The sequence below is a fragment of the Parus major genome, chromosome 3, assembly GCF_001522545.3.
Source record: "Parus major isolate Abel chromosome 3, Parus_major1.1, whole genome shotgun sequence".
In the NCBI taxonomy this organism is placed as follows: domain Eukaryota; kingdom Metazoa; phylum Chordata; class Aves; order Passeriformes; family Paridae; genus Parus; species Parus major.
The window spans coordinates 31,758,424-31,784,812 of record NC_031770.1 but is presented as its reverse complement, the minus strand read 5'-3'; the positions used below and the strand labels follow the sequence as shown (position 1 = coordinate 31,784,812).

Below are 26,389 nucleotides of genomic sequence, written 5' to 3'. Positions count from 1 at the left end.
GAGGGAGGCAAAGATGCAAGAGCTCTATCAGAGCCACAGTTTGCTGATGTTCAGGAAAGAAGACATGTATTTGCTCAGGATAGCTATTATTTGATGTACAGAGCCTGGCATAACCCCCAGATTTAGCTGTTTGGATGCAGTTAGTTTTCATTGCTTGTCTAATCTGGAGGCACAATGCAGTGCTGCTCTCATTCATCTTTTTATTGCAGTAGCACTCCAAGGCTCAAATGGGGAAAACTCCCAACAGTTTAGTCTAAGAACATCTATCACAGAAAGCAGGGACACACAGAGTAAACCCAGTTACTCTTTTTATAGCTACTTAATTGCAGATTTTTACAATTTATATTAAATAGCCATGAGTTTTCTCTGCTGCTCTTTAGCCAGTACAGGTTTCTTTTGATGTCCCACCAGAGTACATATCCTGGAAGCATCTGTAAAAATGCACTGGAAACAGAGGTAAAAGAAACTACTGAAAGAATGTAAGCACTGGCTTTACTACACCAATGTGAAGAAAGAGGTTCGTCCTTTTTCCTTATTTCCTATTGGCAGTGTGCACTGGGATTTCAGGAAGATGTTCTCCCAAAACTCTTGTGGCTCCAATGGAGTAGAACTGAGTAAAATAAAGAAAAAAATAAAGAAAATAAAGAAAAGTGGCATGCTGAATTGTGTCATTTGGATTTTCTCATGTAAAGGACTGAAACTTTCTTTTTCCATTTTTTAAACCACAAAGGGATGTGGCAAAGCAGTCCAACATGAGATGCACTTGTTGGTGATATCTCTGGTTTCCTCCTCAAAAATGTACCACCTCTCCAGTATAACCAGTGTATTAATTTGAGTAGGGGATCTGCCACCAGAACTTACTTTTTGGAACAGCTAAATGAACACTGGAGTCAGTAGCAGACACTGCAGAGTTTAAAAAAACCCAACCCAAACTAAGAGATAAATCTTTTTGTAAGGACTTTCCCAAGGGTATGTTCTCTCTGGTGAGAAATGATGTAGCAATACCTAGTGAGAGGAAGTGTTCCAGTGACAAAAGGGAATAATGATAACTCTTTTGGATGTGATGGCAGAATTTTGCGAAGGGAATCCCCCAAGCTCCGTAAACTGTCTGTGTACCATCCTTATTTCAGAACATAGGCACTTGGTGCTGAGGAGAAAGGACCATTTAAATGTTCTGAGGACTTTTTATACCCACAGACATTAGTCCCTAGCTGTGGAAGAACACATCCCTTATGTAAGCCAAGCCAACTGGCCTGTGATAGCCAGAAACTGCTGCTTCCAGAGGAGGCAATGTCATCTGGAAGCATACAGCTAAAAGATTAAGAGAAAGTGTATTCTGTTTTCTCAGGATATCACAGAAGTGGAACTTCGTTGCTCACACCCTGTTCTCACGGGGAACCAAAGACTTTACAGTGATCCAGTCACAAGGGGAAATGCTGAACTGTAAACTGCAGACATTTGGGGCATAAAGTTAGAAAAAGTGACCTACAAGTAGATGTGTTGAACCCTTAGACCTTTTACAACATTCACCCCCAAGACAGATAAGGTCAATCATGTCATGTGCTATTACATGCTTACAAAAAGTGAGCGTATGAAAAACATTTGAGTTTAGAGAAAAAAAAAATACACAAATCAAGAAGTAAAGTCCATTTTGGTGATGAGGGCTTTCCAGATTAAGTTCCTACAATAAAAGAAGAAGCAAGACCTGAATTCAGAGACTCACAGTGAAAGAGTGGCTGCCTGGGCTAATATGAAATCTTCAGGAGCTCAATAACCATGGAAACCTCAGTAAAAGGAATGCATCTTCAATAAAATTCAGAAAAGAGAAGAAGAAATGATAACTGTAGAACCTTCAGAGGCAAAAATACATGTACTTCCTTCCCCAGAGATGCTTGTAATACAAACAGGTTTTATTTTTCAACAAAAATATTCTTACTGGCATCTATAGGAAGCTATTTGATGCAAAGGCTTCGTAATATCTTTTATACACTTGTCACATATCTGCATTTATGAAGGCCTTGGTTTTAGAATTTTGGACAAATTCACTCTCAGTTTTCACTTAAACAAGAAATAAATAATCTGTCTTCCTTACTTCTCTCAATAGCTTCAAAAATTAAAAAAAAGCCATCTAAAAGTAAGTAGTTCCGGAAGACTACAGCATGCCTTTCTATCTTGTATTTCATATATATTGTACTGTCCCTTATTAGGAGGCAAGTTTGTATTAGTGCTGTTCAAACTCTTATTTCTATACTATTTCTATTTCTATACTCTATTTCTATACTCAGTGAGGCCTGTGAGGGACACTGTAAGAAAGTACAGGTAAATAATGGTGGGGTAAAGACCAGCTCTCTGCATCAGTTAATGGAGAAAGCTCAGGGAGCGACAGAAGAAACAGCGCATTAATCACTGCTAAAATTTAACTCTGTAACTTACCTTTCAATAAAAAATCATAACAAGGACAATAAGAATGGCAACAGAGGAACATTCTTCCCCTTTCTCTATTGTTGTTATCTTCTGATGTTCAGTGCTCATGTGTATCCACCCAAGACCAGTAAGTTCACTTTCTTTTTGTTATGATTTGTACCAGATATAAACTGTAAGGTAGAACTCTGCACTAAACTTTTGCTTTGTCAATGAAATCTTTAAGCCTTACAATATTTCTTAAAGAACAACAGAGAAGATTCTTTTTGCCAGGCATTTTTCAGGTAGTAGCTGGATTAAATAAATTTGTTCAGAAATGGCTGTCTTCAGTCCCTACTGATCAGTGAGTGTTCCTCTGAACAGCTGTTCCCCATCTGGGGAGAAAACCTTGCACTGTCCCATTACTGCCCCATGTCAAAGAAATTACATTAATGACAAGCCTGGTTGCTGAGTCACAATCCTCTTGCTTAGGATTGTAAAAATAAACTAAACTCTCCACATTCATCGCTGCATTACTACAATGATGTTACCAATAACATCATTAATCTCCCACAACACTCCATAAAGACCCAGCTTAACCATCCACTAAGTATTCATCTCACAGAGATGGTAAGTTTTTAATTGTCTTTGCCCTTCACACTGATGGTATTTACTTTGTACAGATGCACAGAAGTGCCTCTGGAGATATCAGGAAGGGGTCCCAAAATTCCCATCTCCCAGGTCTTTGTCAAAGGGGCTCACAGTTAACGTGATTATAGTTAGCAAGCTCTGTGTCTTCTGTGTTCCCATCATGGACTCTATTTTCATACAAATCTGAAGTCAACTGGTTATATCCTCATACAGTGGGGTCAATGTAACTTGAGAAGAAATTGGTGTCATTGAAAAGAGTACACTTTATACAGTGATACACTGCATAACTGAGCTACGTATGCTGAGTCTGGTTTGTACAATTAATGGGCCTTTCTGGACCATTAATACCCTTCTGGCCCATTAATACCTATACTGTTGAATGCAGACTAGGGCTGTTGCTAAAGGGACCTGTATATTTTGGAATAGAGGACAAGTACCTATTCCATTTCAATTGTTGTATGTCTAACCAACATCAATGTGGAAAGTGCAAATTGCAGGAGCCACAAGGTCTTTAGCTTGGAGCCTGATCTAATGGGTTGTTGTAAAGTCTGTGCCTTGCTTGAGCAGTTTACTGAAGGCAAACCGGGGGAACATGGTTATGATGCTTTGAGAAGCTACCCAAAACAGAGGCTAGGCAGTGTTAAAGTAATAAAGTAGATATTTATTAAAAGGCTTTCAAAGGATACACCTTGGGCAGTGCAAGAACCCAGCCAAGGCTCCACCCAAGATAGACAGCAGTCATGAGTTTTCACATTTTTATAAGTTTTGGCCCATTTACATATTGGGGTTATTTGTCTAATTACAGCTTCAGGTTATTCAGTTTGCTCTCCTCAATTCACTGCTGTTTATACTTTTGGGCCTGAAGCTGCAACAGTATCCTTGGTTCTTGGGCTGGAAAAGGATTGTTTTGTCTAACTAAACTGTGAAGAGAACTTGCTAACACTTTATGTGAAGTTCAGAGCACAGCTGGTCTGTGGCAATTAATTTGGCCATAAATAAGAAACCCAGTTTGGCTAGCCTGGTTTGATAAACAAGTCCCTGGGAACAATGATAGGATGTATTCAAACCCAATCACATTCCATCCTAAACTGCAGACATGTCACTGGTCAAGGAGCAGTATTAAAACAAGCTGTTTTAATAAATAATGATTAATTTTAATAAATAAATGATTAAAATCAGCTGTTTAGACCCGGGAGTTTCAAACCCACTATATAAGGAGGCTTCCATAATAAAATTGTGGCTGTTGTCAGATGGATCCCTGAGAGTTTGTGTCATCCCTGTCTCCAACCAATGACCCCATGTAACAGTTATATACTAATGCAGTACAGAATCTGGATTATATGAAAGCTAAAACTTAAGGCATCAGTTAACGTACCCAATTTCATGGTATTGTGTAGATCTCTCATTGCTCTAAAACCTGCAGCTTGTAGTATTTCCTTGGAGTTCTCTTTGCCTGTCTTGATTCTTGGAATGTGCCATACACATGCCCCTAGGGAACTGACCTAGTTTAGGGCAAATTTGGGAGGAAAACTCCAAATGGGGGTTTCACCAGGGAAACGACCCCTCCCCCCCCAACTGGTCCGGGAACAGAAAAAAATTCCTTGGAGAGAAGTGGAAAAAGCTGTTTATTTAGCAGAAATTGAATAATATTAAATAATAAAACCTCTCGCTGTTCGATGGGATGGCGATTCTAGGAAGAAAAGTCCTTTTTATGTGGTGTAGCTCGGCTCGCTCAGATTCTTATCAGTCCCTCTGGTGCTGGAAAGTGCCGAGGCCCAGGCCCCGGTGGGCCACAGGCATGAGCTCCTGGGGTTTGCCTGGGTGTTCAGTCCAGAGCAGGTTTGCACAGATCCAAGAAAAAGGAAAAGAAAAAACAAAGGTCCAGGGAACTCCTCTGCCTCAGCTAGCTAAAACTAACTAAAAGCCAGAGAGAAACTCTGTCCCGCTGTCTGTCCGTGCTGCAGACACCACAGTCCAGGAGCGGGATGTGTGGGAGTGATGTTTTCCTTAACACACTGTGCGCTTCTTCTTCCCCCTCTCTTGCTCTCAAAGCCAGTCTTAAAGGTGCAGAACTTAATATATAACATACACCAGATGACTGGGGATACCAGTATCATAAAGTCACCCCAGGACAGGAACCAACAGTGCCAAACTACTTTCTCATCTTCTACCTGTTCTTACACCGGTGCATCCAAAGAACATCATTATTTCCTACATTGGAAGTCTGGGTAGTGAGCTGTGCCTTCTTCAACAGTACTTTGATGGGTCAAAAGTTCACATGTAAGAGCATACTTTGACTGCCATCTTCCTCCCCCTGGAGAGAATGCCTCATTCCACAGGGATTCTGGTGGTACCAACTGCATACTTTGGATGCCTGCTACTTTCAGAACTCTGTAGATCGGCCACATACTGCTACATTCACAGGTTATAAATGGTTTCCATTTTTGCAGAACAGTCTTTCAATTCTTTATCAATTTGGGTTCCATGATCCACTTTCCAGCATGGCCAGTCTGGTCTGTGGGTTAAAGGAAGCTGTTTCCTTGTAAGCAGAGTTTGTTAGGACAAATTCTTCATGTTTAATCCCCTTACCGACATCTTCAAGAAGCTTGAGAAGCCAGAGAGGTAGCCTGGGACCTTGTGACCACACAGCAGATGTGATGTCAAAGTGCACCAGCAAACAAGTCTCATTAAGAGGCCCCATCCTGGCGCTAGCCACCTGGCAGGTATTGTGAATAAGAGAATGAAGAACCTGTTTAAATTTAAAGAAGTTCTTACCTGCTTGAAGAAGGCATGCAGAAGAATTTTTTGGCTAGTCTCATGCTCCATGAAAAAAAAAAGTTCTTGTGGTTGTGATGTATGGAAATGATCCTCATTTATCAAGACAAGAGCTGTAAGGTTTTTGCGTTTTAAGGACTCTTATCAGTATCTCATGTGGCTAAATCTTGAAAAGCAGTCATGAATATGAAGGATGTTTGGTTTAGTTAGCAAACTAACTTCATATATGTAATCCAGTAAAAAACACCGCCTTGGCTTGTTTGCTCAAGGGAATGTGAGTTTACCATTATTCAAGACTGAGGACCATTACTGTTAACACTTTCGAGATGTGTAAAATAAGTGTCTCTAATGATTTCTTGCTTCACTTCTTAAAGCTTTAATATCTCCTTAGTAAGTCTGAATACAACTCTAATGCCTAATTAACCCCAGCTTTATTTCACTACTATGCTATAAACAAAAAGAGCAGCAAGTGTTGAGGCAGGTAGGCAGCCTTTATAGTAAACAGTTCAGCTTAGGAGGAGACGAGCATGTTTTTCTTTAAACACAGAAAATGGTAAACACAAAGTCACCCAAAAACCCACACCCACCCACCTGCTCGCCCTTTGCCAGACTCCTGAACGCTGTCAGGACCTTTCCCTGAAGAAGCATACAAGATCGTAGCCTTCATTTTATTGCTATTTGCATGGCAATTACTAATCCTGAAGCTGCCATATGGCCCTAGCTGGCCATTATTTTTCCAGATGGACTTGAATGATAAAAGCAATTTTTTTCTGCCTAGTTTCTCACAGACTCATGCGACAGAGATTCTTCAACTCATGTGGACCGCTGCTGATTAGTTAGCATCTGAGCACCTTCCTAAAGCACTTCCTTAAAAGATTCTAACCTTCCTTTTGAAGTCCATGAAAATTTGTTCCAGTCAAGCATGTGGAAGAATATGAGCAACTGGACAAGCCTGACATGGAGAAAAAAAGGTAAGTCAGCCATCTACACTTTTTAGCAAAATATGTTTGCTTTCCAGGTAAGTCTGAGAACCACCTTCATGAGACATCAATCCCTACGAGTGAAACTGAGGGTGTCTGACAGGATAGGCTGTATCTCCCCACAGGTTCTCCAAGTGCTGAATGGTATCTAATAGGAGAATTTCAACTTCAGAAACTTTTACAATACTCTTTCTGGTCCCTCTGGAGCTTTGTTCATACTTTTTAGCAACAAAAATGTTTTTCTGTCATAAATACATCAGCTTGAAGCCCAAAGAAAATGAGGATTCTTTGAATGATACAACCTTAAACAAACTACTTTCTAGCAGGTGATCCTTACATCTTACATCCTTGTCATCACTACCCTGAGGCAGAGTGCAGCTTTTCCTAGGAAAAAAAATCAGAATCATACACTTTTTCTGTTTTAAATAGGCCTAGCATGCTATAGAAACATTCCACTTGAGATCTTCCACTCAGTGGTGCTGGTTCATTTATTTATTTGTACATAGACACAGAAGAATACACGTTCCAGGCTCGCAATATCTCTTCCACCGAGAAAAGATATGATCCTCACACAGACTAAAATATAAATAATATGGGAGAAAACACCAGCCTCCCACTGCCAACAAGAACACAGATAACACAAGATCACCAGTCCCTGTCCTCATGCTGCTTCCCCAGATGCACTCTTTTCCTGTTAGTGAAGAACGAAGCCCTGGCTTCTCCCAGGAATATGGAGTGGCTCCTGAATGCATTCACAAACACAGAGATTTGACAGTTCCAGGGCACAGTTTCCAGCTCTTTTGGGCCAAAGGCACGCTTCAGTTTGTAGTCTCATTAGAGAATAAGCTGTATGAACATACTGGCACTCAAGGCTTCTCAGTAAACATCAAAATTATCAACAAGTATCCTCACTTAGCAATGTTCATCCCAGAATATTGGTTCATACTTTCAAATAGGACCAGCCTCAGCTGTCACTGCAGCCCATCATGTTTTTCTGTCACATACCTAACTGCTTCCCAAAAATCCTTGGTCACAGAATGTCATTGTGAATCTCCTATAGCACCAGCCATTTCCAAGCCCTCACCGAGCCTGTGCTATGACATTTGGAACAAATGCGTTATTGTAAATTGATGGTGTTGCATTATTGCAGATCAGGCATCATGCAGTGAATACAGTGGTGAGGCTAGCAGTGGTTAAAATGCTCAATAATGCTAATTGCATGGGTGAACATTTCTTTAATACAGACAAGATTAAATAACCAAATTAAAATGTAGGTGATTATAAACACTCTTGAGCCTTGTCTGTGCATAAAGAGACATCATGATGGGCCTGAGAAAAAAGGCACTAAGTAGCTGTGCAGGCAGGCTAAGGGCTTTTTGCTTTGTTATTTTCCTTTTCATTCCAATTTTGTGTTATTGTTTTAACTTATTTCAATTGTTAAACTGTTCTTATCTCAACCCATGAATTTTCTCACTTTTACCTTTCCAGTTCTCTTTCCCATCCTGCTGGAGGGGAATGAGTGAGTGGCTGTGGAGGATGGATTGTTGGCTGGGATTAAACCATGACTGGCTGTTAGAGTAAATTGGCTTTTTGAGACTGATGCAGCTTTATGTCTGAACATAGTTCAACTTGCACCTGCTCACATGGGTACAAACTAAATGGGTGTAGCTAGTAAAAGGATATTTAAATTCAAACAAATAATCATCAAGGAGGTCATGCTGATTTCATTAAGGGAATTTGAACTTACATTTATGTTAAGCTGGTGAAACTTTCATCAGCAGATAAGCTCTATCTAAAGAAGAGAAGACCTAGTTTTGGTAACATGGGGTAATGCATTTCACTCTGCCAGAGCTTTCCAGCTGTAGGAAGAATGCCCATCAGTTTCTGGCAGTCCACCTCTGAAGATGAAGTGCTTGTCTTGCTAGCTGCCTAGGTATGGGATTGTTTTCTCTCTGTCATGGTGTCTTACAGAATAATTATGGATCAGAAAAGACACACATCAAAATGCAGAGGGTGGGGACATGCTGCTGAGCACAGCTGCCCTGTGCTTGTGCTGCTTCCAGGGAGCATAGCCTGGGGCCACAGACAGAGACTTCCACAAAACTGTGAGTATTCCTGCCTTGAATCTGGGCAGCAATACCCTAAGCCTGCCTGGGTGCCCAGTCAGGCTGTTGGAGTCAGCTCCCCCACACTGATGTCTGTACTCAGTGACAAATCTGCTCTTTTGTTTAAACCTGAAAGAAGTTCCTGGACACAGCAAACTGTGTTCACCTGGAGCACTGACTTGAAGGCAACCCTCTTAAGAACAGGCATGCTTTACTCATCCCCTGCTCCCCAGAGATGTGCTGCAAAGTCTGAACAACCTTGATGGCCAGACACAGAAACTGAAGTTGTCTGGGTTCAGTCATGAATCCTCCTGGACTTCCTCTCTGGGTTACTCATGCAGTCAGAGCAGGAGAGCAGAATACACTGCAGAAAAATGCATTGCAGTAGACAGGGAAGGGCAAAGAGAGTGGCTCTTTACCTTTCTTGGCCACTGATCTGCATCTACAGGATAGGCAAGGTCTGCCATGGTTCTCCCTCCTCAGCTGCAAGTTAGTTGATGAAGAGAGGGATACAGGGACCAAATTTTGTCTTTTGAGGCAAACTAGAGGCTGGTAGCAAAGAGGTTTGAGAGAAGTAGCAGCCAGATAAGCCAGCCATCAGCCCTCTGCAATTTCTTCTATATAAAGAATATAGTCAGTGTGGAATGATCTACAGCAAAGAGAAAAATGGAATAATAAAACTTTTGGAAATCTGTATGCTCTAGGGTTCACTTTTAACCCTAAACTGGGGATAAAAGAAGTGTATGAAATGTTTGAAGAGGAGCCGAAAAAGAGTTTCAGATGAAACAGATGCTCTGAGATCAGGAGTGCCTACTGCTATAAAAATCTCGGCAACGTACTCTGGTCAGACCTCTGATGCAGCTTATAATGAATGTAATTCTCTGTTGCTTGAGCACTGAGTTGAATTAGCTCCCCTCATGTGAGCTGAGAAGCAGGAAAGAAATGCCTGCTATCATCTTTCATTTAAGGTATTTACACATTCAAGACTATGATAGTGCCTGTGATGTCAGCTCTGTTGCTGATCTGCACTGCTATAAATTACTCCTGCAACAAGAAATGATGCAGCATGAAAATATGATGATATAAATGCTTTGCTGCTTGTTTCTCAGGGCTGCTTTGCTTCGCTTTGCTGTACTGTGGCTGCTTACTGCCTTCCACACCATCTGCCCTGTGTCCTTGGCTCCTAGCACGAAGCACGTACACACCCTGGTTTGGCTCTTGCTACCCTCCTTTGCCTGCTTTCTCACTTGGGCACATGCTGGCCTATATTCCTCCTATTAATGCTGTTATTAGCTAATACCACTAATCTCACCTTCTCCCCTTTTCTACCCAAAGATATTTACTTAGAATAATTCTTTTGGAAGACACGTTTCTCCTTGGTAGCTAGAAGGTTCTTTGAAGAACATTTGAAATAAATCCTCTGCCCTCTTATATCTTCAGCCATGCCTCTGTGCTCAGGGAAAATGTCTAGCAGTGTTCCAGAGCTAGTGTCTGGAAATTCAGGAGGCCCACAGAGGCAAGCAAAGTTTCTAGACAAGAAGCATCCTGTATCTTTCTTCGCTAGAGGCTGTTACTGGCTGTTACTCCAATGATTTTTCGCTCTGTTGCTGTTCTATGTAATATCTGCAGTGCTAGGACTTGGTGCTTTGAGATTTATAGGTACTCCAAATTTTTCAGGCTTGTCATCAGTTCTGGAGTTGCAATGAATGCTTATTGTGCCTGAGAAACAGGAAATGGGATTTTGTCAAATTTCAGGATGTGAGTTTATGAACTTAACCAAAATTTGCTGCATGCCTGTCATTGCAATGCATCCCACTGCATCAGATTATTGCAAACTTCTCCATGCAACCCTGCTCCATGAGTATTCATATGTGCATGACACTGTATCCTTTATCACTCTACAAAAACCACATCAATATTTTATTAATAAGCAGACATTGATTTTTGCTGAGAACATAAAGATTTACTGAAGAAGGCAGAGCTGTGTGGCAGAGACTATGACAGCAGTTTCTAAAAAATCTATGGCCTATTTTACATTTGAAATACAGAAAAAAATTCCATTCAAGGTGAATCCAAATAGACAGTCCTTTGTGGAAAATAGATTGCTTCTGGTATCAAGCCCAGGTGAATTTTAAAGACAACTAGTTTGCAGCAGAATGAGACTCTTAGTCCAAATTTGAACACAAGTGGCTTCCTTTTATTTTATGGAGATATTCAAGAGGCTCTCAGTGGAGCAAGGAGAATACAGGCTAACATCTGTGCAATGGCCCGGAGGCAAAAGGACTACACCAAGCAAACAGGGAGACATAGTCCTGTCAGGAGGACAGGGAGACCTTACTGTTGTTTGCTGTAGGAAAAGGTATACTCAAAGTGGACTGAGTCAGGCCTGCTGGTAACAGCAGGAAGCAGAAGCTGTAATAAAGACAACCTGGAAGGATCCCTGTCTACACTACACCACCTGGGAATAGGGACTGTAGCAGTGACTGGGAAGTATGTGTCTTCCAGTGTCACACAAGGTAAGTCTTGGGACTGATTTAGAAGTTGTGGTATAGCAAACATCCCAGCAGACAGCTCATACAGAGAAAATGCCCAGTCTTCATTCTCCATAACATCATGCTCAACAATTGTCAAGAGCAAGTAGGAAAACACCCTACAGACACATAGTATATCCCAGATACTATGGAAGGAACATTACCTACAGCACCAGAAGAACAAGTTTGGTCCATACAGCCGATTTCCTCCTGCACTGAATGTACTCATAAACCTGGCAGAATACTCAGGCTGTGGTTATGTGCACTTCTGTTCATGTGGGGGCTATACAAAAGGATAAAGGGACTTAGTGTGTTTGATGTACCAGACCTTTTTACTGAGAAGGTCCTATACTTGGGTAAGGGGAAGAGAGCAAGAACTGGAATGGTTTTAGAGATGAAATATCTCAAACTGAGAAAGTTCTGGTGATTTTATTTGTAGTTCTTAATAATCAGCTGTTTCTATCTTTACAATTAATTCTTTGTCAGTATTACTACAAATGCCTTCAATTTCCTCACTGTCCCCCAATGGACTCCAGCTCATTAATATGCAGCTTTAAGCAAGTATCGGAGCTGTCATGCATTTCAAATCTCCCCTAGGAAGCTTTTTAAAATTGTAAGTAAGACCTGATACTGAGACTTATTAGCACCAAACCTGGAAACAAAGCTTCTGTGCAGGCAGTGATGATTCTTCAAGGTACAGTTGCTGTCACCTTTTTCATCCTGAAATTTATTAAAAATGTGAATACCATGAATACCTCAAAACACTTCTTTGATGCAGCCAACATTTCCAGCTCTTATACACTGCTGTTTGTGGATAGAACTGGGCTTGTGCCAGCATCTCAGATTTGAGTGATGAAGCTGAACTTCTAGGTCAGATTTAATTGCACTCACACTGAGAAATACTCAGAAGAAATCCACTGAAGGCAGCAGAGAAATAGTACACCACGACAAACACACTGTAGTATGATGGAGAAACTGGAAGGTTTTATACTTGCTGAAAGACAGGTCATAACAGTCCACAGATGTGTCATAACTAGATTGAGATCAGAATCCAGCCACAATGCTTTGAGACCAGCTTTAGCTTGAACCTCTGACACTTAAACCTGCATTCAAGGGCTTTGGTTCTTGCCCACTTACTCATAAATGTCAGAACAGCCCAATTTTTTCAGCTCTGTCTCAAATTAAGAACAACAATCAGTCTAACTTCTGAACTGCTAGCATAAATTATTTACCAGGACTAAGGTTAAAGCACATTCCCATGAATACCTGCTACAATGACAGAAGAAATGTGTAAACCTGAGAGCCATGGAGCCGCCTGCCATTGGCATGTTGGTGATTCTGCTAATCATCTTTTCTTAGTGACATATGGAGTGTAAGGTTTTTGTAAGAGGAAACCATACCAACTTCCACATTAGAGAGCCTAAACAGAGGGAGAAAGCCACACCTCAGTGCCTCTCCGAGCGAAAATTGTTAACCCAGAGAAAGGGTTCTTAGCAGAGCTTCTTGCTGGAGTGATACTGTTGTGTCACATACTTGCTCCAGCATGAAATAACTAGAACAGGAAAGATTTTAGCAGCAAAATACCTCAAACTAGAAAATTTGGAATATCCCTCAGCTTCCAAAATTGTTCCAAATTCAATAAAATCTTTCTTGAAAACCAAAATGCCAGTAAATACTGACACCTGTCAGGAAGGAGAGCTGATGCAACAGCAACAGAGCTATTGACCAACAAAGTTGCAAACCTGCGAGCTGTGAGAGGTGCTCTGCAAATGCACCTTCTTAACACTTCCCACAAACGTGAGACATTAGGAAATGCAATTTTGCTACTGAGACTCTTCAAGCTAAAAGCTCAACTTCACCATGCCCTGAGGTCCTAATTTCCGGGCTGGAGGTGTTCTGCCTTCTCACCAGACATGACCTAACTTCACCTCAAACCAAACTTAGCCACGAGCTAAGGACCGAGAAAGCCATCCTCCTCAAGATCCTGCCATGTGGAAGGCATCAGTTTTTGTCCTGCTGGGCTACTCCATCGTTCCAGCACCCCTTCTTCACCCGCGTTGCTGGCAGGTACCCTACTGAAGCCGTGAGTGTGAATCCATCTCGTTTGGGATGATGCTAGAACCCTCCCCCAGCCGGGCTTTAAGAGTGCCGGGAGGAGTTCCGCCTGTGGAGAGGCGCAGCTCTTTGCCGCCGTGCCCGGAGGAGCCGCAGGCCGGCGGGGTTCCCGGAGGAGCCGCAGGCCGGCGGGGTTCCCGGGCCAGCCCCGCTCCCGTCCCGGCCCCGCTGCGGGCAGCTCCGGCCGCCGCTCGCTCCCGCGCGCTGCCGGCAGAGGGCGCGCGCCGCCCGCCTCAGCCGCGGGGCCGCGCCCCCGCCCGCCCGCCTCAGCCGCGCGCCCGGCCCGGCCCGGGGCTCCGAACTCGGCGGGCGGCACCGTCCCGAATCCGGGTCCCGCCGCCGGGGCCGGGCAGCAGCGCGGTCGCTCAGCCCGCCTCGCCTCCCGCGGGACGGTGCTCGGCCCCCGCGCTCCCCCCGCCCGGCTGCCGGGGACCGCGGAGCCGCCGTGCGCCCCTGCCCCGCCGGGCGCTGCCCCCCCGGGCCCTGGGCCTGTGGGGGGAGCGGCCGCGGTCCCGGCAGAGCTCGGCGTCCCGGGCCCGGCGGGCGGGTCGGGAGGGCCCAGCGCGCCCCGGCCCGCGGCGCTGGCGGCAGCACGGTGCTGCGCCCGGGACCACGGTCCCCGGTAGCGGACGTGGTTAGGCAGGCAGAGCTGGCAGCTGGGGAATTCAGGGTCTGCCGAAAAACAAAGGAAATCACTCAGCTCGGCTCCAGAACTGAGCCCAGAGAACGAGCAGTTCTACTCCGCAGTGTGAGCGGCCCCCGGTCAGCAGCGCGGGGCCGGGGGAGGCTGTACAGCTCTGTGCCGCTGTGGGCTCGCACGGCATTTCCCTGCCTTACCTTGTCATCCCCCTCACGTCTGCCTACGGAACAAACCACGGGATCTCCGCATGCGGATTTATGTGAAACCCATTCACGTGCAACAGCAGCTGGGGTGCACCTCCTTTGTTTGCCCGTTTGTTCATCTTTTTGGGGTCACCTATGTAAATGCACAAGACACAACCGATGCAACACGGCTCTCTTAGATGGCATCACTTGCGTCAGCTTTAGATTAAAGCTTTCCTAACCACATCAGGAATGGCTGTTCCTCTCTCAGGCTGACATCATAGTGAAGTTAAAACACAGCAGAGCATTTTACACATCTTCACTACTGGTAGAATATCTGTAAAGATATACAGGCACTGGGAGATTCCTTTCCCAGAGATTCAGCAGGCTGGTTTTGTTTCCTCACCGCTATTGTGGCCCAGGTACACTAGGGATGCTGGAAGGATGCATTTATATGGAAGTAACAATAGGAGGTTGGAAAGGTGGATGCAAGTCCCCTGTGTGTTCTGCCCTCTCAGTTGCATCAACCTATCCATGTTATGATCCTATCAGGGGATCTGGCATTTAGCTCTTTATTGCCTCCTTTTCTGAGAAAATTACCAACTCCTTTTGAGGGGGAAGATTTATTAGAGATGATTTTTCTATCTACAGGATTTGAAATAAAAAAGGATATATAACAGATACACATGATCAGCAAATGGAAATCGTAATTAGAAGGGAAAGATTATCAGGGACACAAGTCTGTAGAATTTTATTGTTAAAAGATCAATTTATTATGCTCCTGACTGCAAGTTAAATTAATACACGTAAAATTACAACATGGAAAAGAGATGCCAGTGACTGTCATAAATACGGCTTGCTTTTCTTTCCTAGTTATTTAGGGGGGATTGGGAACACTTGTGAAATCATGTTCATTAAAGCCTGAATAGAGGCAACTAACCAATAACTGCGGTGGAAGCAACAAGGTTCTCCCCCCTCCTCGCACCCACCCGCCCTTTTCAAGAACGGGGGGAAATCACAGACGTCAATCAAGAAATACTGCAAAATAAAATGGACCCTCCCGGCAGCCGAGGCACCGCGCAGAGCAGCGGTGAGGCTCTGGCAGTGTGCTGGCAGCCTCCGGCACCGCCAGCCCTGCAGCTTCGCCGCTGACCGGGGAGCGCACGGGGCTCCGCTGCCCGGGTCTTCCCTTCCCTCCCTTGCAAAACTGTCAGGCACAAATGGGCAGGAGGATATTGGCTGCAAGGGGCGCGGAGGCTCCTCCCAGAGCCTGGATCCCGATATTTTTGGAGGATTTCTTCTAACTCAGTTACAAACCTTGGTGAAAGGAACAAGTTGCTGCTGTAGCGGACGCAGAAAGCGCCTCTGCTTGGGAGAGCGCTGCTCTCGCTCCTTCTTTCGCCTTCCTCAGGCTACCTTGGATGCTTCACCTCACTTGCGGATGAGAGCTGTGCTGCCTATCGGGGGGATCACTCCAGATTTGGATGTTGCTGTTTCTGTGAAAACAAGGGTTGTAAGGGAATGAGAGGGGAGACAATGAAGAAAAACCGACCGGGAGAGAACCCCAGCCCCAGAGGTTTTCCTGAGAATTGACGGGTCTTTTTGGGGCTGACCGATCCCGTCGGAGGCGGCGGAGGGAGCAAGCCTGCCCGCTGAGCCGGGGACTTCCTGGGACCGGCTATTCCCTTCGGATGCGGACTGGCAAACCTGTAGGAAATTCTCCCGCCGCCCTGCGAAGCCACCATGAATTCAGTGGCTGGAAATAAGGAGAGGATTGCAGTCACGGCGCGGAGCAGAAAATACGGGGTAAGTAGTCGGCGCCGGGGCGGCTCGGAGCGCTGGTCGCCGCAGTGCCGGGGCTCCTGCGCCTCCCTCTCGGCGGTCGAGGGCGATCGTCCCCGGCCCCGCGCAACTTCCGCGGGGCGAGGCGCGGGGGCCACCGCGGGCGCGGAGCGTCCGAGCGAAACTTGCCGGTGCTGCCGGGCCTCCCTGCCTGACCCGCTGTTCCTTCTCCCGCTCCAGGTGACCGACCCCTGCTCCCCCACCAAGCCCGCCGCCCCCTTCTCCCCCGAGAGCTGGTACCGGAAGGCGTACGAGGAGTCCCGGGCGGGCGGTCGCCCGGCGCCGGAGGGAGCTGGCTCTGCCCTGGGCTCCTCCGGCACCCCGTCCCCCGGCTCCGGCACCTCTTCGCCGGGCTCCTTCTCCGGCTCGCCGGGACCCGCCTCGCCCGGCATCGGCACCAGCTCCCCCGGCTCCCTGGGCGGCTCGCCGGGCTTCGGCACTGGCTCGCCGGGTTCCGGCAGCGGCGGCGGCTCCTCGCCGGGCTCGGACCGCGGCGTCTGGTGCGAGCACTGCAACGCCCGCCTGGCGGAGCTGAAGAGGCAGGCGCTGAAGCTCCTCATCCCCGGGCCCGTCAGCAGCAAGGTGAGCGCGGGGCCGGGGGAGGGGCGGTCCCTGTGCCCGGAGCGGCCCCCAGCAGCCGCCGGGGCTGTCGGCCACCTGGGCTCCCCTCCGCCGGTGCCATCGCCGAGCGCTTTGGGGTTTGTTCTCCCTCTTCTTGGTCTTGTTCCCCTTTTCTATCTCCTCCTCCTTCTTCATGTGGAGCAGCGTGCCTCTGTCTCCGGAGGGCTGCCTGGCTTCAGGGCCATCTGTGACAGTCCTTCCAGCTCGCTTCTTTTCTCCTTCTTTCCTTGTATTCACAGTGGTTCTATGCCATTTCCTGAGCGCTGGTTTTTGTGTTGTTTATTTTTTTTTTTTTTTTCCTAGTGGGAGGAGCGGGGAGTAAGTAAAGGTGGGAATATGCCATCGGAGTCACGGTTCCCTTGCCCTTTTGCTATCTTTGATTCCTACAACTCATCCTTGGACTTCGGCAGCCAACTTAGCAGTGAGGTGTGTACCTATGGTCTGATGCCAGTGGTTTCTACTTCCACTGCGTGAGGAACCCTCCTGTAGCTCTGGGTTCACAAGAGGCATTGAAATGCTGTGTGAGCCCAAAGGTCACCCAGTGAGGCCGTGGCAGACCATGACATTGAACCCAGTTCCCCAAGGTGTCTTTAGTAGAAGAATAACTTGGTGATGCTTCTCTTACAGAGAAGTGCCAGATTTTTTTTTTTTTATTTTTATTTTTTTTTTTTCTGAATAAATTTGGAAATACTTGAAGCTGCTGGACTCTGAATGTTGGGTTGAATAATCCTGTGCTGGAGGGGGATGTGTTTCTGACATTTGGTTTCATGTTTTAAGAGCTGGCCCATCCTGAATACAGTTGGAAATATGCTTTCTGCCTCTCTTGGGGTATTTGGTACCTCCAAAGGCATACTCTGAATTTCCTTGGTTTTGTTTTGTTTGGCATTGTTGTGGTTTTTTTTTTTTCCTGTTTGTTGTGCATACAAGATGAAGGCTAACAGCCCTAAGTGAGTGACCAGCAGCCCTTGGCTGACCTCATGCTACTAAAATAGTAAGCACTGAGTTCCTCCATAGCAACCCTGTGAGCGTTGTATTGTGAATGGGTCTACAGCTCCTGGAATGTAGTACAATGCAATTTTGTTTGCCTTGTTGGGTCCAGGTACTATCAAATGATAATATTTACTCTTCCACTTCAAAGGGTTTTCATTAGTGGTTACCATAAAGAGGTATCATGGAAAAGAGCTGACTGCTGAGAAAGAGTCCCTGGTATTGCTGTTGTGTTGTGCTCTCCATGATTTATTTATGTGCTCTTTGAGAAGGAGTTGGTGCTCTCATGAACAATAGACTCAAGGGCTAGGTGTTACCTTGTCTCAAGAGCTGATATAACTGAATTATTACAGGGAAAGGTGGATCCACCCAAATTAAGAGTAAATTTAACCATTAATAGATGTGTGATTCACTGAAAAGTGGCCCTGTATCAAAATCTTGTCAAATTTCAGGCTGTATGATTTGACTGTGGTTACCAGCTGTGAGTATAGATGGGAAATTACTGATGCAGATATGGGACCCATCAGAATAACTGAGATTAGGGGTGGAGGGGAGGATAAAACTAACATCAAGGCACAGGGTTAAATGGAAATTGACTGATTTTAGTCATGTAAATGTTTGCACAGGGTTCCCTTACTGCAATAGCAATTGACATTGTCCATCCTAGCCTTCCTGAGAGGCTACCTGTGTGTTTCTGCTGCTCACTTAGTTTAGCTGATGGTGTTGTACAGGCCAATCTTTATTTGTATTAGTAGCCTTTAAGCCTCCTTACCTATGTTCTTTTTTTCTTACACCTGCTTCCAAACTGTGGCACTGTGGGAGTGCCACTGATGAAAGTGCTGTCCAATCTGTGCATCTGGGAGCAAGGGAGGAGGCACAAGTAAGGTGGTCTTCATGGGCATGGGTGACTCTCTGCCCTATTTGCCATGCTTAATAGTACTTGCAGGCTCAATCTTGCTGAGGTACTCCAGCCTTTGGCACATAATTCCTTTCTGTGGTGGGTGCTGGTTGTGACTGTTTGCAGAAGCATCTCTTTCTCTCATCCTTTCTGGCCTGTGACTGGTGAGAACTTTCTGGGCTTGTGATTTTTGCCTTCAGCAGGTGCTGCCCAGCAGGGTGAGGCTCTGGGCTGGATGACGTGGGACACAAACAGCATGGCTGGTGCCACTGACTTCTTTGGATTGGGTATACTGTAGTGGTCTTAGAAGTTTGTTTTTCCAGGTGTAATCGGGTAGCCTTACCAGCGTCTACTTTGAGGAAGGCAAGATGTTGGCATGGGCTCTGCTAGTTCAGTCAGAGCCTGTGAGCTGCCTCTGTGTGTGCTACAGTAACACTCTGGGACTCCCTTCTGAGGGTGAGATGTTTCTCAAAAATGTGAGGGTTTCTCAAAAATGTGGAAATCTGTTTGTGTCTGGGGAAAACTGGCATTGGTTTGGGTTGAGACTGAAGTCTAACCACACTGTGTTACTGTAACTGGCATTTTTCAGGGTCCTGTGAGGTCTGCTTTTGATTGCTGCTATGGAAGTAGGGGCTTTTGGAGTGTGGAATGGATCCTGCCACTGAGTTAAGTGGAAGAAGGAGCAGATCATGATTCTGGGTATTTTCTCAGAACTTGCAAAGCATCCTACAATTCAAGACTCTGCTGCCTATAGGATACAGCTAATTGGTGATATTCCTTTATTAGAACTATTAAATGAAGCATTTAAAATATGTCTGTCATCTTTTAGTAAACCAGGTCTGACATATATTTCCTGTTGTTGCTGTTGAAGACAGCCTAGAAATTTCTATGGTATTATAGATACAGTCTGTGGCACTTGTTTCCCATTTATGATGTATTTAGAAGCACTTATGGTCTGGGATAGCATGTTGCAGAACAAGCAGAATATGTGAGTATCTGTGTTTTAATGTGTATCTAGTAGCAAGTGTTGGAATCTGCAGTAACCTATCCAAATGTGAACCTACATTGATGTTTTTGACAGTGTGCAATCATGTAAAGGTTTGTATATATCTGTCAAGTAGAATATTATACCTAATTGTTTATAAATAGAACAGGCTTTTTGCATGAAGCTGTGTACTGAAGCTTTTAATCTGATTGAGAAAAAAGCCACAATTAAGCTAGAGCAAACTGCTTCTGACTAGGTCATTGTTAGTGTTGAGGTGTTTAGCTTTCCATTTTAAATAGAAACATTCTCTCCTAATACATTAACAGGATGGAAACTTCAGGTTGTTTTTTTTTTTGTGAGGTACAAAGGTGAAGAATATGTCAATTAAAGTTACATTAATTTATTTGAGGCATTTAAAATGCCAGGTTCCCTGCCAAATAGCAAAAAGAATAGTGCTAAAAGCTTATTGTTTCTTTTTCCTCCTCTTGTGGTACAGATGTGACTTAATGATGTTCAGTGATTACATGCATAGAAGGGGTTATATTTTATGTGAATTAAATCTTATTGTAACCCCCAAGCGAAGCAGGCCTGTGGGAATTCGCTAGCACAGGTGGTTGATATAGTTGCACACTGCAGTTTGTAACTGACGGCATCTTGGAGCTTTTTGTGCCTGTTGTTTGTGGGGTTTATGTTGCATGATGATAAAGATTGTCTGAAATTACCAATAAAGATTTTTTTTTATGCTGAGCTCTTTCTTAGCATATCTTTTTAGAAGGGCATCAGACAAAGTATAGCATAGAAATTTATGGCATCATACTCCCTATTTATCAAAACTTGTGTGGAATCAGTTTGCTTTGAATTCAAACCTGTGATATCACCTGTCTTCAATGAACACTAACCTCACAGGCATCTAACAGTTGAGTTGCTATATTGATGTGTAACAAATTGTATTGTGTGTAAATAAGCAATGGAATGCTAATAAAAGTGCTTACAAGCTGATGGTTATAAATTTGTTAGTATGGGATTCCAAAAATCCTGAGTAATTTGAGAGTGTAGACATGAATTGCTGCTTGGGCATACTGTGATTGGGTCAGGAAGTAAGGATACTACTATGAATGTTAGAGATGTATAGTACTGATATTGTTAGGTGGTTTATACTGTGGACTTTACCTAAAAATTCTGTGCTTCTGAGTATAAGAACTGGGTAAATTCTGAGCACAGTCTTTCCCTCTGAGCGCAAGAGAGAAGGCAAGGACTTACATTCAAAGTATAGTTTTGGGGTTTTTTTTCCAATTTACTGGCACTATCCATATTTTTCTTACATATTGTTGAATTAGTCTTCTTGTTCAGGGGTTTTTAGTGGTCAAAGACTTGTCTCCTAATTATTAATAATGAAGAAAGGCCTGAATCTGCTATAATGAAGAAAAGGTTTCTGTTAGCTGGTAGCTACTTTAGAAACATTCCCGGTAGAGACAGGACAGTAATAAACCCTTCCTCAAAGCTTAGCAAGTGCCAGAATAATGGAATTTCATTTCTGTCCAGACCTTTAATTTGTGAACAAGCACGGCCAGTCTGTATAGTGACTTAATTCACTGTGCAAAAAAATCTCAGGCACCTAATCATTTCATCCCAACTCATTGTAATGCAGATAGGATTATTGCATTAGAAATGTGATTTTAAATGGCCTGAGGCAGTAATTTGTCAGCATTTGGGAGGATTAACTCCATTAAAGTTTAGGCAACAACAACCATTCTTTTGTGTTGCATCACAGGTCACAATACCAAACATTTAGCATAACTCATCTGCGAATCTTCTTACAATTGTATGCTTCCTGGGAAGCTGAGAAACCAAGCTACTTCACTTGCACTGGAATTACAACTGCATGTGGAGGTCTAGAGAAGACAAATGGATATGCCTTTGCTGCTGATGAATTAATGTAAACCCTTTTCTAGGAGCAGCTGGAAGTCTTGCCGCTGCAATCCGCAGTGTCAACATGTGAAATAATATAACTATTTCTTTTGAGCTTGCAAATATCTTTGAGGTAAGGGTGGAGATGCTGTGTGGTAAAGACTGCTCTTTAAGAAGCTGTCAAAACCATTAGCTCTGCAGCTTTCTCTATGGATTGAAAAGGGCTTGTCATTACAAAATGCATTGGAAATTAGAAATTGGCCTATGGTTATATATCATTAAACTGTAGTGTTTCCTGTCAGAAATGAAAATACTTTTAGACAACAGACAGCTGTTGAGGGTGAAGAGGGAAGTATTGATGAAGTAAATCTCTAGGTAGGAGAAAATTTTTTCCTTTTTTTTTTTTTTTAACAAAGACTTGTCAGTGCATCTGAAGATACTGTGTTCAGAAATACAGAGTCAATGCTGAGTCTTTAACTGGCCTCTTCATGCTGGGTGATGAAGTGTCTTGAAGGTGTTTTACACCCTCCATGAATGCTGCACTGATGTCCAAAACCACCTTATATCTTCAGATAGTCTTATATTTCCTTAGAAGTGTTGCAACATCCACAGAAATATTGTATAATCAGTGTTGGACTTTGGTGTATTGTTTTGGGAGGGGAAAAGGAACAAAGATTGTCCATCTGAGTTCCCCAGACAGTGTTTGGAAAAATGTCACACATTACCAGTGTGGGCCATGGGCATGTAACGGGAATCATGCCAGCATCAGCAGATTATTAGAACATCGCAGGGCTGAAAGTCACGGTGGCTTTGCCTCATCAGCAGCACATAGCCTTTGACATCATGTAATTGGGGTGGTTCCAAGTTCTGAACCTGCAGCCTGCCACCACAATAAATGTGACTGTCATGCTCTACATAATGATGTAGTCAGAACTGCAGCATTTTGTGGCATGAGGTCCGTGTGTCAAAAGCACAAGAGATGTTCTAAGTTAAATTGCTAACTTGTGTCTTACTAGTGTCATCTGTGGCTTGAGAGTCATTGATGTTGTTAAAATGGAGGAACACATGCATACACCTTCCCCTCCTGCCAATGAATAAATAATCTCTAGCCCACAGTATCTGTTGTTGAAGCTGCAATTCAAGAAGTATCCCAATTGCAGAAAAGCAGATTGTTTATCGGGGTGTTGTTACAAATTGCAGCTTGCTTAATTCAAGTTAAACACACAAAGTAGTATTTTAAGAGCGGAAAGTTTAGAAGAGCCCAATTGTGTTGCCCATTTTTATTTACAATTACTTTCTATGCATCTTTCTACATTAAACTGTTTGTTTTTGTTTTCTTTTTCATAATTATGAGCATAGTGAAGCTATGTTTTCATTGAAAACATAGGAATTGTTTGTCTCTGGCTTTGAAACCTGAAATATATAATCAGACTTGGTACAGATGGGATTTTTTGTGCAGTTATAATAGCTTGAATCATCTACAACCAGGATATGAATCTGCTAATGCTTTTTTTCCCTCCACTCTCCTGTTTGGAAAAGTTTACACTATAGCTTAGTAATATTTTGATGAGTGTTTGAAGTTTCTTTAAGTAAAATCAGACCAACAGAGGACACTTCATAGAGCAGGGGAGAGTTGACTGAGCTGTTTTGAACTTGTCATGAAGGCTGAAACACTCTGCAAGATGTACCAGAATCTGAAAATTATTTTCCTTTTATGAAATGATTTCAATCTGTATCTGAAACTTGTCAATTGACGTACATGGAATTGACCTTAGTGAGGGCATTTGGACTGAAGGAAAATCAGTAGGATTTAATTTAGGCCACAGCTCCATGTATGATATGGCTCTAATCAGGGAGTACTTGTGTGCCTTCAAAGCAGAAGGCATGCTGCTCAGGCAGAGCAGGTCTAAGACGTCCTGGCCCCTTGTGGGCTTTCCATGTGGCTTTCCTTTGTCCTCTCCATATGAAGGTCATAAGTTAGCATCACTGCAGGTCTCCCATGTGAATACACAGTGATTGCTCCCTGCCTTAGTGCTTATAAAAATGATAGATAGAAGCATTATTGAAAGTGTTTGAACTTTCTAAACTGAGATCCTTTTGATCAGGGAGTGACTAAATGTACTATTACAAAAGCAGATGCAAGGAGTCAATGATCTCTGAGAAAGCTACTGATGAGAGCAGCACAATGCATCCAACCGTGGCTTCCATTGTAACTGGAGTATGGAATACAGGAATTACTCTTTAATTACTTTACAAAAGAGACAGTAAAAGAAAATATGGTACCAGCTATATGAAAGAATCAGTCCTAAGGAATTGATGTTTTCAATTGCAGCTTGATCTTATTGCTATGGTGTCAGAATTCAATTTGTTTTATTTAAAATAATACAGCATAGTAATGCTGTTAAAAACTACTTACTGTTCCAGCATTGGTATACTTCTTAAAAATTATTTTTGTCTTCAACAGTACTTAATTTTATTGTCTGTCATGGTTTCACCCCAGGCAGTTGCTTGCTGTCTCCCACACCAGCAGGATTGGGGAGAGAATGGGGAGGGTAAAAATGAGAGAATCTGTGGGTTGAGGTAAAGACAGTTTAATAAGGAAAGCAAAAGCCATGCACACAAGCAAGGCAGAACAAGGAATTAATTCACCACTTCCTGTGGGGAGGGATGTGTTCAGCCATCTCCTGGAGAGCAGGGCCCCATCCCACCTAACAGTGACTTTGGAAGTCAAACATCATCACTCTGCTTGTGTTCAGCACAAAATGCTGTCTAAAACATAGCCCCATACCAGCCACTGGGAAGAAAATTAACTCTACCTCAGCTGAAGCTAGCATACTGTCATTAGGATTTTCTGTTCAATTTGTACTATTAAATCACATAGTTTGTGGTTGATCTTGAATTTCTTATATATTATAAGACATTTTCTGTTTTCTGGGAGGAAAGAGAAAATACGTAATTCGGAAGAAACATCAGACCAATTTCCTCTTCTCAGCTTTCATCTGAAACTCTATTTGGTAGCAATGTTTATGGGTTTAAAAATAATAAATTGTCAGGGGAATTCTGCTCAAGAGACCTGAGGAAACCAATGGTGTATTAAACTGCATTTGGCTTGCAGTTCACCATGAAATCAAAAGACTTTCCTCAGAAGGAACTGGACACTTCTAGATAAAGCAGCAGTTAATATAAAATGTTTGTATTGCATGTTTAATGTTGTTATACCTTCCTATTGCCCTATTAAACAAAGAAGGGCTGAGTGATCCCACTTCGTTGCCCTCCAAATAGGAGAATTTAACTTACAGGCCACATGGTATGTTTTGATAGTGTCTGGTCAATGATCTTACTCAACAGATTCAGTGATTCAGGGAAAAAAACCATCAACTGTCTTTGAAAAATTACTTGATTCTAGTAAAAACTATACCAAGCCAAACTGAGCGTGTATCTGGAGAACACTTTAAATTTCTTGCTGGTGGTATGTGTCAAAAGAACTGTGTATGCTGAATGTAGGATATCTGTATCCAGTGCAATATGACTGATGTAAAACATCCATCTAGCTCTAGGAAAGCTAGCTTCCTTTTCTGTAGGAAAATTTTAAATTTGGAATACAGTCTGTGTTTTGGCTTCCAAATTTCCTTCAAGTGAAACTTGCTTTATGTGTATTTGTTCCTTAAAAATCTGTTTTGACCTGTGGATTTCTTACAATCTATTAAGAGCAAGCCTCTACTCTAACGTATATTTCCCTATGCTCTCTAAATCATATACACTTTGACATGATCATTTACTTGCACCTGAGTATTCACAACAGCTTCTCTATTCCATGGATTTGCCTTGGAACAAAATTCTCCTCACATGAATGTTTGGGGAAAAGCAAATGAAAGGAGACTTTGATATCTACCACAGTAAATATTTTCTTTTCCTGAAGAAAAAGTGGAATTTCACAGTGGTTTTGGGGCTTCAACTTTGTTCAGAACTGTCTGAGGAGAACTGCCTCAGGATGGAGTTAATCTTCCCTGAGTTGTGCGTGTTTCATTCCCTCTTTCTCTACCACCCTCAAAACTGACTGAAGATGAACGATGAGGATTCAGGAATACAAACCCCCAGTTTCTGTGGGCCTCTGTGTTGCTCTGGTGGGAATTGCCCATTCCTTTTATTGCAGGTGTACTTGAAGATACGAGAGAGAGTCCTGCACTGCTGAAGAAGGTGGTTACTTGGAGCCCATTATTAAAAGCAGGGCAGAACTGGTCTCAGCATGTTTCTGTCCTGGCTCCTGAAAGTCACCTGGGCAAGCTCCCATTTTACCAAAGCCAAACTCAGGCTTCATTATGCTGAAGTTATTCAGGACAGCAGACTTCTGCCTGCTAACTGATTGTCTGGGTGATTACATGCTACCATTTCAGTTGGACAGCTTTATTTTTCTGTGCCTCTTGGCTAAATGAACCTCTGACCTGTTAAGTGCCAAATGCTGAAAGAATTATCCGTTTACTCCATCCACCTGATGGACTCCAGCAGAAAGCCTAGTGGGCAATAAGGCAGCCTTGGCTTTAAGCAGGTGCTGAACAGTGAGAATAGAAGTCATTACTCTTAATTTTTGTTTTAGTTTCACTGCTCATTTAATAGTGATGGGCTAAGAAAAACATTAATATCCTATCCAGCAGCCAAATGCACCAAAGTAGGAGTGTGACCAGTGTGTTTTCCTCTTTGCTAATGGTATCATTAAAATTTAACAAGTCCTCTAAATCATGTTAGTATTCCCAGGGTTAATATGCTGAGAT

The 26,389-nt window shown here is 43.5% G+C and overlaps 1 protein-coding gene and 1 long non-coding RNA gene across 2 annotated transcripts in view; one reads left to right on the top strand and one right to left on the bottom strand.

Annotated features, from left to right (window-relative positions):
- Positions 1 to 15,132: 15,132 nt before the first annotated feature.
- LOC107202470 lies at positions 15,133 to 16,548 on the bottom strand. Its single transcript, XR_001520689.1, has 2 exons — positions 16,462 to 16,548; positions 15,133 to 15,875 (listed from the first exon to the last, which is right to left on the bottom strand). It is a non-coding gene; the product is annotated as an uncharacterized LOC107202470 (long non-coding RNA).
- KIF26B (kinesin family member 26B) overlaps positions 15,874 to 26,389 on the top strand; it is a 278,295-nt gene continuing 267,779 nt past the window's right edge. Inside the window, exons 1-2 of the mRNA XM_015623243.3 lie at positions 15,874 to 16,185; positions 16,402 to 16,803. Coding sequence (XP_015478729.1) covers positions 16,123 to 16,185; positions 16,402 to 16,803 — 465 coding nt within the window. The 5' untranslated portion in view covers positions 15,874 to 16,122. The remainder of the gene's footprint in view (positions 16,186 to 16,401; positions 16,804 to 26,389) is intronic.